This window comes from Berghia stephanieae, chromosome 6 (genome assembly GCF_034508935.2).
Source record: "Berghia stephanieae isolate SIO BIC M18660-M18661 chromosome 6, UCSD_Bste_1.3, whole genome shotgun sequence".
Taxonomy (NCBI): Eukaryota; Metazoa; Mollusca; class Gastropoda; order Nudibranchia; family Aeolidiidae; genus Berghia; species Berghia stephanieae.
Genome location: NC_088365.1, coordinates 16330633 through 16345127, shown reverse-complemented (window position 1 = coordinate 16345127; position 14495 = coordinate 16330633). Strand labels below are relative to the sequence as shown.

At 36.7% G+C, this 14495-nt stretch overlaps 1 protein-coding gene across 2 annotated transcripts in view; it reads right to left on the bottom strand.

The window, feature by feature from the left end:
* The window catches only part of LOC144974573 (conserved oligomeric Golgi complex subunit 5-like), a 31303-nt gene that overhangs the window by 8516 nt on the left and 8292 nt on the right, over nt 1-14495 (bottom strand). For both annotated transcript variants that reach the window (XR_013645765.1, XM_078917576.1), the window contains exons 4-16: nt 13894-13951; nt 13467-13521; nt 12835-12904; nt 10096-10216; nt 8846-8976; nt 8212-8377; nt 7089-7198; nt 5923-6000; nt 4913-5000; nt 3605-3803; nt 2896-3057; nt 1184-1283; nt 31-141 (exon numbers count right to left, since the gene is read on the bottom strand). Coding sequence is in view for 1 of the 2 variants with exons in the window: in XM_078917576.1 (XP_078773702.1) it covers nt 31-141; nt 1184-1283; nt 2896-3057; nt 3605-3803; nt 4913-5000; nt 5923-6000; nt 7089-7198; nt 8212-8377; nt 8846-8976; nt 10096-10216; nt 12835-12904; nt 13467-13521; nt 13894-13951 (1449 nt within the window). In the remaining variant the exon portion in view is untranslated. The remainder of the gene's footprint in view (nt 1-30; nt 142-1183; nt 1284-2895; nt 3058-3604; nt 3804-4912; nt 5001-5922; nt 6001-7088; nt 7199-8211; nt 8378-8845; nt 8977-10095; nt 10217-12834; nt 12905-13466; nt 13522-13893; nt 13952-14495) is intronic.

Below are 14495 nucleotides of genomic sequence, written 5' to 3'. Positions count from 1 at the left end.
TTTTTTAGAAATGAATAAACTAATGCACACCTCAGAAACAGCACCATGGAAATAAAAAAGAGTGTTGACCACCATTACGTTCCTGTTCTGCCCTTGGGATGGTGGACCGATGACTTGGCTGGCTTCTCCATCAGTGGAAAGCTGTGAAAGATTATGTTAAATATATTACCTAAATGAAAAGAGATGGGATATGTTCTGATCAATTCTTGAGAGCCGTAAGCCCCAATGGAACTGGGGTTTATCCGTGTATTATATAGTATTAAATAAACTGTACCAGTTGCCTGGGGGGGGGGGGGGGGGGGGGGTGTGTTATGTGGGATGTAGACTTGATAACATTGCATCACCGCTCTTGACCCCATGTCTTCTAAAATAAATAAATAAATTTCCTTTATTCATCCCAAAGGGGAAAGTTGTCTTTAGAGTCTAATCAAGGGGAAGACTGGAATAATCCAGGCATCAGCCCCAGTGCAGCGCTGCAAAACGCAGCTAGGGAGAGGTGGCTTGCTCAAGGCCACAAAGAGCAGCGAGTATTCGAACCCGGTGTCTTTTGGGTACGAAGCAAAGACTACACTACTGAGCCACACTGTCCCGCTGCTTTTCAAGAAAAGTATCCATTCCTAATCCAATTCACTCTTTGATATTACACATCCAAATTTACTTCTGTCGCCCTGTCTTTCTTCAGCATTCCACCATTTCTTGCATAATCGATTTTGCTTAAACTATCACTGCCAAATCATGACAGCTCATGCCTTTTGGTAACCGTCAAGAGTCATCCCACTCTGTCTTCATCTTCCACAGACCTGCCAACCCTTCATATTCCAAAAGTGGAATCAGGACGCCTGAAAATAGGAATTCGAGACAAAAAATAGGAATTTCACCCCCCCCCCCCCCCCCCCCCCCCCCCCCCCCCCCCCCCCCCCCCCCCCCCTCTTGCTCTTTTTAATTCTTACCATTATCATCATTTTTGTAAATCAGAATTTTAGTGACAATGGAGGAACAGTACAAAAAGGAAGAGCTAAAATAGGAATGATTCCACCAAAAGTGGAAGGGTTGGCAGGTATGTCTTCCAACACATCTGTCTTAATTATATGTCCTGTATAAGACATATGTAGAGGTATCAAGACCCCTTATTAGAATTACCTAGAATGTCTTTGGCCAGACAACCAACCCACAAGATACTCACCAACTGCTCATGTTTGACACAAAACAATTTGATGGTTTTTGACACATTTCTCGCTACAGCCACACTCAATTTTGGATCAACACTTGACACGGTCAGTTCACTGGAAATAGAAAAGGTAAAAAATAAGTAAATATAAAACACAAAACAACCACGGTGACACACAAATTTTACTAGCTGTCATCTGTGTACGTGGTGATTTGGTAAGCACACTCATTGCCTAATCTGTAGGATGTGACGGATTCCCGGGTCTTGCTAATCTCTTGTTTTTTTGTTTTTAAGGGTTTTACGGCGCTTGCAACACATTTAGATTATATCAGCGCCAGTAAAAAGGAAGAAAATGGGATAGTAACAAGTTCTAGAATTACAATTAAAGCACCCAAGAAAAAGTAAGACAAGGGGGAACTGGGAACAAATAGGGATCAGATGTAGATTCCAAGAGCACACTATCAAAGTACTTAGTTTGAGACCACCTATAAGTCTCATCCGGACACAAGCACAAAATCCAACAAAGAGGAATACACTCAAACGCTTACATTATACATTAAAAATAACAAACATAATAATACATAACAGAGAGATGATTTACAAGGAAAAAAAATATCATCTCCCAAAACAATAACTATGCATTTGACTGTTTCCCTCCCAGCTAGGACTCAGGCCAGGGCCAGGACAAAACCAAGTAATCTCATTCCAAGACAAAGACAGAAAGCAAGTTGGAAAACAGATATAGGGGATAGAAGACGCAGCAAGTACCTCCCTGCCCACTATGGGAGGTAGGAACCCCACCCAGTGCTAATCTCTTCATTCAACACTAAATAATTAGCTAGGTATCTTTATATCTGGCAAAAGTAAAAGCAACACGAAAAGGACATGGTAATCCTACTGGTCACCCTACCATTTTATGATATCTGCCCAAGACATTTGTTCACATCAGACGCTTTACAACTTGCTACCAAATCTTGTTAAAACTCTTCGCAGCTATTTCAGTGCTTACCCGTGGAGAAGCTGTTAATATCTCGTACTTCTTATTATTATTTCCTTTCAATGCTTCTGACTTCTCATCAAGAGTATAGTGACAGATCTTTATAACCAATATTGTTAGACTTCATTTTTTACACATTTTTACCCAAGGATGGAGCATATTTACATTTTCATACTTTCAACAACAAAAAAATCATATTTTCATTTCAAGATAGGGAATGTATCATGTTAGCAGTATAGGTTTTGGGCATGAATGTTATTTTACATTTCAAGGCATGTCTTGCTACACAAAATGCTTTTATTTCTCATCCCTGGAGTATGTGGAAATACAAGTAAAAAGCCCGAACAATTCCAACAGCTGAGAACATTTTAGGCTCAATTTTCATTTTTATGGAAGCTTTCTCATACTTCAGTATTTTAAAAAAAATTGCTTATCAAAACATGTCATTTCGTAATGATTCGCAACCCTGTAATGCTCATTGAGACAACGAGTATGCTCCAGTATTTCGAGCCCTCATCGCCGCGCGACGTCTTTATTCTCTATTGCCTTCTGGCACTTTCCTACTCACTTCATTTCTTGTTATTATCAACGTAAGTGCCTGATCCACTCACTTTTCTGATTAACAGAATGGACAGCACAGAGATAGATAGCAATTAATGAGCCCAAAAACAACAAAAAGTATCAATAATCAACGAAATTTGAAATCTAAAAAAGGTGATTCAGTTCCTACCTGGAAATGACCTTGACCATGTTGTCCACTTCCTCCTGAGTGGGTGGGTTCATGCTGGTCGACGTGAATACAAGATTGATGGGGTCGAACAGCCTCGACAATGACCTTGACAGATATGCATTCTCAAAGGCTGACAGTGTGTCACGGAGAGCTTTCTCTGAGCTGAAAAAAAAAATGGAAATGGGATAAGAGAGACAGACAGATGGACGGACGGATAGATAGATAGATAGATAGATAGATAGATAGATAGATAGATAGATAGATAGATAGATAGATAGATAGATAGATAGATAGATAGATATTGAATCGTGTTGGATACAAATATGGTACGAATAGTGCTCGACATGTAGCAATGGAGCGAATTATTATTGTAATATTTACCACAATGTTGGAGTCAGTCTACATCGATGTTTCAGGCCTTCTTAGCCATCGTCAGGACTGTGTGTTACATGAGTTTGGTTTGTTGTGGAAACTCCAACATAGTGGTAAATATAAAGTTTTTCGTATGAAACATCAATGTTATTAAAAACGGCAATGTAGGTTCTTCCAATAAGATTTTATCCTAAATTCTTCAAATGACAAAGTCCACTTTTATTCCAGTTCTACCATTAGAAACAATACTTTTTCTGTCTACTTGCTTCTCCTCACTAGAAACATCAAGTTTTCTAAATTTTTATTTTCCAAAAGATTCTTTACATAGGAAACATACTCATATTGCTGCCTGGCTTTGTCAGTTTGTGAAAAGAAGTCCTCTGTTGTCTCGTTGTATGCAAAGCTATCAACAACACCTGAACTTGGGGTCACTGTCAAGGTTATGCTGAACTGCTGTAGGCGGCGCCACAAGTCATTGTACAAGCGTAGTAATTTAGGGTATTCACCTTCAAATGTCTGTTTCAGAAATGTAGAACCTAATGATGAAATTATAAAAAAGAATGCATCATGATTTTTTAGAATTTATTACTATTTAATTATTTTAAGATATAAATAAATTGCTAGTATATGTTCACCTTCGTTTATTCTTTCCTTCTGAATGGGTACATATTTAGTCATCCCTCCCTCTTAACTAGAGAGGTCTGGCTAAATTGGTTGATTAGGTTGAGACTAGGTTTTTGTGCGGCTATGTGGTCTAGTGGTATGACACTCGCTTTCGGATCGGAAGGTCCTGGGTTCGAGCCTCGCATAGTTGAGTCCTTGGAAAAGGCTCTTTACTCACATTCTCTCACCGTACTCAGGTGTAAAATGAGTACCTGGCTGTTAACAGCGTTGTCTTTGTCCGAAAAATTGTAATATCGCCTAACAGGCGTTATGTCCCGTCCTACATGTTAAATGTTGCTGTTGACCAGGGACTTCTTGTAAAGCGCTTTGAGCACGTTTAGTGGATATTGCGCATATATATATTTAAAAAAAGCTCATTTTAAAAAATTTTAAGCAGTGATTGGGAAGTTTGGTGTCTTAGATCTGGCAGAGTACTTCACCATAGCAATCACTTTGAAAAAACATTACTACTTATAGACTAACAGCTTTTCTAAAGAGTTAATAGGAAGCAAATTTAAGATTTCTTTAATGCAAAAGAAAGCAGAACTCTAAATGAAAGGACTGCGTCTAAATTAAAAGTTCCCCCTTGTCAAAACCCTTCTTTGATTATGCTTTTTAAAAAGTAAAGATTCACACATCCTTATGCCCTAACATGAATCTGATGCAATAAGGAGCCGATATTTCTCAGAAGCAAATGCAATAAAACTTATTTGCATAAATTAAGTGCTATTCGATTCCAAGGAAGAGAAACTGACAAGTAATCAAGATCAAATAGATATGAGAGCTTTTAAAAAATGAGATTCAAGAGATAGATAAAATATTCATTATTTTAACATTGATGATGATGTGATGATAACACGATTATGACGACGATGATGATGATGATGATGTGATAACATCATGATGATGATGATGATGATGATGATAATGGAGGATGAAGAATAAGAAGAGAAGGAGCAGGGAGGACAAAAATCCCATTAACCTTCGGCGGCATCGTTGAATTCCTGTGTCAACATCTTGGTTGTATCCTCCCAGAAAGAATGGATAATGTTAACATTGCCTTTGTGATGCTGAAATGAAATTTTTTTAAATCAGGATTTTAAAACCAAAGGGAACTAAATGAAGTAAAACCAGTGTTAAGTATATGTCAGATGGATTGAGAAGGAAAGTAAAGTTTTGTTACCGGAGAACCACATTGTTTACACTTTATGAATGGTAAAGATTTATATATTTTGATTAGATTAAACCACTGAGAAAGTATGGAAACCAACTGGAAAGAACTGATAAAAAACAGCAAAGGATAGATATATAAAGTATCGCTTTTGGTTCTTGGTTGTATATTTTTTACATTTTTGTGCATTTGCATGTATATATGTAAACATTGTCGCCATAGATTCTCAACTTTGTGTTTATACATTTTTATGCATGCCACGTCAGTAAACGAATTTCCATTTTTTTTTTTTTTGATGAATAAAGTATAAACTATATTATATTATATTATGATGCTGTCATGCTGTTGTCGAAGACCTATGTTCCACGAGGAGAGACGGGCATAAGTAAGCACCTAATTATACTGCCATGTTCCAAGCAGTTATGGGTTGAAATGACTGAGCAGATGAGTCATTACACTTATATCGGTAGGACACGAGTTCCAAGTCCTGCAATAGATATCTTTGAGCAATCATCTCATCCCCTGTTGCTCACTTTACAATATCTTTGAACTACGATTGACATCTGATTTACCTTGCTCCTTTTTTTTGTTTTATGGCTAAAACCTTGTCTTTACAACATATTTGCAAAATAAGATGAATAAAAAGAATTAATTTCTAATTTAATGTTTCAGCTCAGAATCTTTTAGAATTTTTCCTCCATCATAAGAATAATTAGACTTTTTAACAGTGCAGATGTGAACGTTTGTTTTGATTGATCATCTAAAATCAAGCCTTTCAGGGCTTACATGCGTAATGAACATTCTAAAAATATAAACATTACCTTGTTTAACTCATCTATGAAACAAACATGAGAAACTGGATCCCTTTTCTTGGACAAAACTTTTTGTAAGTGTTGAACCTGAGAAAAATATGTTTAAAAAACTGTTACAAATTCTATAAAAAACTGGCATCAATATGTAAAAGGTAAACCTGACTTTATGTGGATTTTTTGATGTTTAAAAAATTTTTTTTTTAAATTCATATTAGCTTTATCTTTGCTATAAGACTTCAAACACATGACATGATAGATTGCACATGAAAGGATCTCTTAAATCTGGCGGAAAGTACTTTGCAATAGGCTAATGTTCAATCCACAGGGTAGCAAGCAAATATTATTGAACCTAAAACATGACTGAAATAAGGTGAAACTTTGCATTCATAGGCCTTATGGGCCTTACTTTATACAGTCTCAATCAGTCTAGGATTGAGACCCTTTTTCGTTTCCTGAGTTTTGGTCTTATTTCACTCATTCAAATTTCAATATTTTGAGGTTCTACTGAAGGGATTCTTGTTTTTCTAAATTGACTTATAATCTTAAGTTGATTATTACTGTTGATACAAATAATTTTAAAAAGAACAAACATGAAAAAATAAAAACTTTGGGCAGTTCATTATAATTTACTGCCAAAGACATTTCCATGAGAATTTGTATGCCAATTTTCTCTCTGAGTTTCTTCATAAAACGAGGGTAATGTAAATCATCTTGATTCATCTTAACAACGCCACTACCACATTATCTCATTCACCTGTAGTGTTTCATTCATCCTGTTTTGTTGATAAAGGGGAAACCTAAAACGATCATTTGATCGGTTTTTGTAATTAAATTGAAGCTCAACAACCATTTAAGCAAAATTACAAAAGACACATCCCCTTCCTGCCCCCTATGTCAACACCCCAATGAAACAGTAACACACCACTTGCTTGAATGTCAACCTCTTGAAGACCTGAGATGCACATTCCTCCCACCAAATCCAAGCATCAGTAACACACTTTATAGTCACCTGGAACAACTACAAAAGACGTCTAACTTCTACGTCATGGCACAAGACCGAAGGGCTTGAGCTCAGGTGGTCGCTGGTTCGGATAAGTAAGTAAGTAAGTAAGTAATTAAACTGAAGCTTACATTCAATTTCACATTATTATTTATTTTCATAAAACGAGGCAAACCTGAGCACAAGCTGAGTAAATGTTGTCCATTAATTTCTCCATATTAGTCCACAGATTGGCTCGGAGTGCTGCTGTGTTACCAGGAGTTGGCATCGCTGCTCTCCCTGGTCCTGTGACCAAAACAAACAGAAAAAAAAAACAAAAAAAATAATATCACACATCATACGAGAAGTAAGATTTGATAGCTTTAAAAATTTTAGCTTTAAGAAAAATGAAAAATAAAATTTATCTTAGGAAGAAAACAAAGACAAAAATTGAATATAATATGAAAAGAAAAAGAAAATGCAATGAAATACATCAACACAAAATAACCAATGAAGTCACTTTCCCTTTAGAACAATATCTTCACTATAAAAATGGTCTTTGTCTTTCTTTGTTTTTCTCATGTCAATGCGGCAGTTGTAAGTTGTCCTTCAAAGCCATTAAGCCCAAGGAGCCAGAGTTTATCCTGGTTTCTGTAGTATGAATGGATCAATAGCAATTGCTTGCTATCTTTTGGACAGGACACTAGTCTATAGCAAAATACTCTACACCAAATCTAACAACACAGCTATCCAATCACTGCTGGGTGGACAAGAGATTCAGACATAATCTTGTCTTCACCCATGATCGTACTCCGGCCCATTGCGTGTGAGGGCGAGTGCTCTATCAATTAAGCTATCAGGACCCTCATTCCATTGTGCTATTTTCAAACAAATAATTCATTTTTCTTATTACAATAGAACAAATGTTACAGTGAATGACGTAATCAGTCAGATGGTGAAAAGGTTTGAACTGAGTATTGCCAAGTTTAGTTAGAAGGTAAATTTTTATCCAAAATGAGCTCTTGTCATAAATGATTAAATCAACCCTTTTTGTACATCTTTGGGAAATATCAAAGCTTAATTTCACTTCTAAATATTTTTTAAAGCAAGTCAAGTTGAAAAAAGTATGAAATTTGAGAAAAGTTGCTGAATACCTTTCCCATACATCTGACCATAACTTCATGAAAATCACCCAATTTACTTCAAATAAAGATTAAAATGCTCTGGGGAGCATATTCTTTCAGAAAATGCAAAAAAAATGCAAATCCAAAATTTTCACCTTCTGACTGATTATGTCATGCACTGACACAAATTATCACCTTTAGTAGCATTTCCAACAGACATACTGAGAGCCTGTACATCTAGACAAGCCCGTATTTGTTGGTGCAACGTCCCTCGACACCTATCAACAACCCGTTGTACCACGGATGGCAGGCAGCTCAAATTGTAGAACACTTGAAGAGCAGTAGCAACTGATGTTTGATTCTGAAGTAAATTGTGAAATAGGGTCATTAAAGTTTTGTCCGTAAGATGTAAAACAGAAGTGCATTGTCCCACTCTTTAAGTAATAAAAAAAATCGACTTAACAGATTTAATGGTAAAAAGGATGATCATGATTCTCTGACTGATGACAGAGATAGAGGTGCTTTATAATTAATAACAACTAAAATTAAATAAATAAATATATAAATTTCCCTTTATTCATCTCATAGGGGAAAATTGACTCTAGGGTCTATTCCAAGGGAAGACTGGAATAACCCAGTCGTCAGCCGCAGTGCAACGCCACAAAATTTAGCTAGGGCGAAGTGACTTGTTCAAAGCCAAACAGCGCAGCAGCGGGTGATCGAACTCGGTACCTTTCGGGTACGAAGCAAAGACGTACCGCTGACCCCAAATCTAACTTTGAAATAAAAAAAAAAAAAGATGCAAAGATTGATCTGTAGTCTTGGATACCTGAGTCTCCATTCCTTGTTCCAACATCTTCTGTGCCTGGGATTCCACCTCCTTACGGGCTTGTTTAACGAATCGACGATCTTGTTCTATGATTTCAATGCCTCCCAAATCTACATTCTCACAGACGTAGTCTGATTAAGAGACAAAAAAATGAGTTAAACTAAATGAAAGAAATAGGACAAGCAAGAATAATAAGACAGTGACAAGATTTTTTTATTTAACACAGTAAAAATTAATAGATAAAATTTCAATTTAAATCATTAGATGGATGTTTGTTAAAAGTCTCTTGACTCGTTTGATAGTAGTAGTAGCGTATGGCTACACCTCCAAATGTATTTCATCAACCCAGCTTCTAAAGTCTTCCTCCGCCCTAAGGATGGTTTCGTAGCCACCTTCAAGTTTAGTGACTGGACAATGGAGGACGATGTGATCGCTGGTCTCTGGGGCTGCCTGACATTTCTGGCAGGTATCACTGTTTCCAAGTTTCCATCTGCACATATTTGATGCAGTTCTGCCATGTCCAGTTAAGAGGTGGTTTGAGGAAATCCAGTATTTCCTGGCGTTATTGAATGCAGGCACTCTTTTGGTTGGATCTTTAATGATGTTTCCTCCTTTTGGTGTTTCCCTGTTCCACTTTTCTCTCCAGTTTTGCTCCACACTGAAGTCTACCATTTTTGTTAGGTGGAAAGGTCTTCTTGATTTAAGTCCGGTTGTTGAAGGTGCCCCCTTTACGATTGATTGACTCATTTGATGATTTGTACAGCAACTTGTGAAGTCAGGGTGGCCCAAAGTTGAGCTATTGTGGTGCCTGGAAATTAAGAGTCTCCTACACTTTAAATGAATGACTGGAAATTTTAGAAATCAAAAATATCATTTCTTGATTTTATTGCACTGCTGCTTTGCCAGTCTCGATACAAGACAGGTGTAGCTTGTTATGTACTGAATTACTCAATAAAATTTTTTTAAAATCAATAATAAAATAAAATATTTAAATCTAAAAAATAAAAACATGAAAAGAATGATCCATCGTAAAACGTCATTTTGTTTGACTGTATCTGCATTATAATTTCTTTTGTTTCTTTATAACTGCATCTTTTGCCACCATGAACTGTAATGTAATGCTCCACACAATGCCTAGCATAGAAGATTTCTTTAAAAATTGAACATAAAATAATTCAAAACATTTAATCTTGGCTTAGGCAGGAATAGAATGACTTAATCTTCTGTTGAAATTCAAATCAATAAGTTACCGAGTTCATTGAGACTTTGAGCAGCTTTAGTAATCTCCCTTGCCCCTCCTTCAAGCTGTCCATGAAGACGCTTGCTAAGATACATTATACGGATGATACGACGTAAAAGGTCACAGGTTTCCTGGAAAAGAAAGTGTAATTATTTATAAAATGGTCAACAATAATAATAATAATAATAATAATAATAATAATAATAATAATAATAATAATAATAATAATAATAATAATAATAATAATAATAATAATAAAAATAATAATAATAATAATAATGATGATGATGATGATGATGATGATGATGATGCTCAAAGCACTTCACGAGTCGTTAAAAAAGTAGATTATCATACAATCATTACTCTAAAGAATCATAACTCAACCCTTTAATGGAATTATCTGTTATCTAAAGGCGATTCACTTTTCTAAATTCCTCAAAATTTCTTTGGACTGTAACTACCCTATGCACCAATGTGACATTTTCATTCCCCCTAAAGTTATCCAGCCCATCAATGCAGGTTTCTCTGAATAGTTACACTGGTGGGACAATGATCTATTCTGTCTTTTGAGAAGACAGCAAGTCTGCAAGATAAGAAGGATATAATGTGCGGCTATGTGGGCAAGCTTTCGGATAGGAAGGTCCTGAGTTCGAGCCTCACTCAGCGCATAGTTGAGTCCTTGGAAAAGCCCCTTTACTCACATTCTCTCACCGTACTCAGGTGTAAAATGAGTACCTGGCCGTTAACGGTGTCGTCTCAGTTTGGAAAAAATTGTAATATTGCCTGAGAGGTGTAATGTCTCATACTACATGTTACGTCTTGCTGTTGGTCAGGGACCCCTTGTAAAGCGCTTTGAGCACATTTAATAATGGACTGCACTTACATTTGACAAGCTCTGAACTCAATGTATGGATGGAGTTAATTTTTTAAAAGTTAAATATTGGTAATTATCAATTATGTCATCCTAGAACAAACAGAATCAAATATTAATATACGAGGGCTCTTTCATAATTAACCGAAAAATGCCTGTAAAATCCGCGTTTTTTATGCTATCAACAAAATTCTTGCACGTGTTCATACCTTGACTCGTCCTTCATTTCTCTACGTAACAGCCAAGTCTGTCGACACACTTCTGCCAACGCCGCACCATGGAATAGATACCCTCTCGGAAGAAATTTCCGTCAAGGTTTTGTAGCCATTTCCGCACATGGTCAACAAGCTCTTCATCGACATCAAAGCACTTTCCTGCCAGCTCAAATTTCAGTGGCCCAAAGAGGTGATAATCAGATGGTGCGAGGTCTGGACTGTGTGGTAGGTGTGGCAAAATCTCCCATCCATATTTCTCTAGCCAACCTTGCGTCACTCGTGCTGTGAGGGGTGTAGCGTTGTCGTGTTGCAAAATGACCCAGTTGGTCAACTGCCCTGGGCGCTTTCTGCGAATGGCCTCCCTAAGCTTGTCAAGAGCTTGGCAGTACCTTGCAGCATTGATTGTTTCTCCAGGTTGTAAGGTTTCGAACAGAATAACACCACGACTGTCCCAGAAAACAGTTCCCATTATTTTCTTTGCTGACCGCATGACTTTGAATTTCTTCGCGACAGGTGAGGATGGATGTTTCCATGTCATCGAATCTTGCTTTGTTTCTGGGGTGCAATGGTGCAACCAAGTCTCATCACCGGTGACTATGCTGTCAAGAAAAGTCACATCGTACCCTAGAAAGTCCCCGCCGGTGTTGGCAGTATGCCCGTGAACCCTGCGTGAGCTCTTGCTTCTTCTCGAAAGTTCCCTGCAGATGTCCAATCTTTGTTCTTTATGATTGTCTGTCAATTGCTTAGGAACCCATCTTGCGCTGACATTTCTGTAGCCAAGTTCATCAAATACAATTCTATGGGCAGAAGTTTCCGAAATTTCAAGACTGCTCGCGATTTCATGAAGTTTCAACCTCCTGTCTTGATGAATAAGCTCATCAACTCGCTTCACATTGTCTTCTGACGTCGCAGTTATCGAACGCCCTCTCCCTTCCCTGTCTGTCAAGTCGGAATGGCCAACATCAAACAAATTACACCAGTGATAGACTTGTGTACGGCTTATAACATGCTCACCATATATACTCTGAAGTTCTTTATGAATTTCGGTAGGATTCAGACTTTTGGCGTTCAAAAAACGTATGACAGCTCTGATTTCCTCCTTTGACCAAGTTTCAAGGTGGGCCGCCATCTTTAAAATCGTCTAGAAATTCATTGTGCAAAATGATGCGCTTCATAATTTCTAGGAATATCCGTAAGGAAATAGGAATATCATGTCGTTTACAGAATTAAAAAATCTCCACTGGTTGCTGAGCAATGGGCATTTTTCGGTTATTTCTGAAAGAGCCCTTGTAAATTAGGGACAGCGTGGCTCAGCGGTACAGTCTTTGCTTCATACCCAAAAGGCACAGAGTTCAATCACACGCCACTGCGCCGTGTGGCCTTAAGCAAGTCACCTCGCCCTAGCTCAATTTGCGGCTAACGCCTGGGTTATTCCAGTCTTCCCGTACAATAGACCCTAGAGACAAATTTCCCCTATGGGATGAATAAAGGTAATTTTATTTTTATCTTATTTATATAAATATATAAAGCTCACAATATAAGAATGGAATGAGATAAAAAAAAAGTTAGCCCAGGATAGAGAAGGATGGAAACTGTTTGTCTGTGGCCTATACCCTGAACCAGGCTGAAAAAGGCAATGATGATGATGATGATTAGGTCTTACTTGAAGGTTGCGTAGCTGCATGGTTCTGGTCTGGATTTTGGTGTAGGGTTCTGACACTTTGGTTCTAATTCTGAAATACAAGGAAAGAAGATAAATCATTTTAATATCGCCTAACAGGCGTCATGTCCCCTCCTACATGTTAAATGTTGCTGTTGACCAGGGACCCCTTGAAAAGCGCTTTGAGCATATTTAGTGGATATTGCGCTATATAAAGCTAACTTTTATTTATTTATTTATTTATTTTTATTTTACAAAAGGAAAAGACATTAAAACACAGACACTGTTCCATTATAGATAAAAATGTGGCTGTGAATTGATATACGCGATGAATGAAGTTATAAAACCTTATAGATTACAACTTGTCAAATCTAATTTTGAAAATTATATACACACAATAGTGTATAGATAGTATGCGCTTGGCTAAGAAGCTCACAACATTGCCATCCGGAAGTATAACGGAACAGCACACAAAACTATATGTAACCTTAGACGTTTATAGTTTGGTTAATACAGTTTAGTGAGAATTACTCACAAATGCGGATGGCAAAAAACAATAACAAAGACATGAGTGAAGTCAACTTCGATCTATCTAAAGAAAGCTACCTAAAAATTATAGCAATATTTTTTTTTACCTGTCCATAGCCCCCAACAAGGATTGTATGCGTGTTTGCATCATTTGTAACACACCTGTGGAAAGTAGAAAATTTGTATTATTCACTGTATTCATAAAATCACCAAAAAATGACGTAACAACTGGGATGCAAGAAGCTGTCACATGGGACAATATTTTTTTTAATGAACATAACAACTCCCCCCCCCCCCAGCTTAAAAAAAACCCAAACAGACAAACAAATTTGAAATTGCAGCAATTTAACATATGAAAAGGTAACCCCATCTACATTGTCTTTTATTTTCAATTTTACATAAAAAATATTATAGGCATAAAACTAGTGCTTTCACTTATGTTCCAACTTATACTTAATATCAAATAAAGCATAAATGAGATGTGTAATAAAAATACATTTTTATTTTTGCCCCGTTTAAAAATTAAATTAATACCTTCTAAAGTTTCTACACCAGTAGCTTGGGACAACAGATCTTCATGATGATTTACAATCTGAAAATTTAAAAAAGAAAAAGAAAGATATTCCCAGTCAAGGTCGACTGATTTTTTGGGATGGTTTTTTTCTTGTATTTTTCTTTCTTGCTTTGTCTGGTACACTTGTTCAATTCTTTGTCTTACACCGGTGCCTGCTCCTTAATTTCTTAAAGAGGTTCATACTCCTTTACCATAAAAATATGGTCAATCACGACCACCGTTTTTTGGGGTTTTTTTTTTTAGTTCCTTCATAACATTGTCTTATTTTATTTCTATATTTGATATTTCACCACAGCACATTCACTATAAGGACGTGGCTAAATATATGGCACTGGTAAGAAGCAAAATGATTAAAAGACAATACAGATCTATGTCGTCTTAATAGCATGACTGATTGTGAATACAAAATAGATCCTCTACCAATGTATGATGAAATTTTATGGCTAAATTTCTTAACACAATACCACAATATGTATTTCTATGATGAATATGTTGAATCTGTCTCTATAGATTTTATGACACTTCTATCTTTACACCTACTCCTCACTTCAAATATCTAATA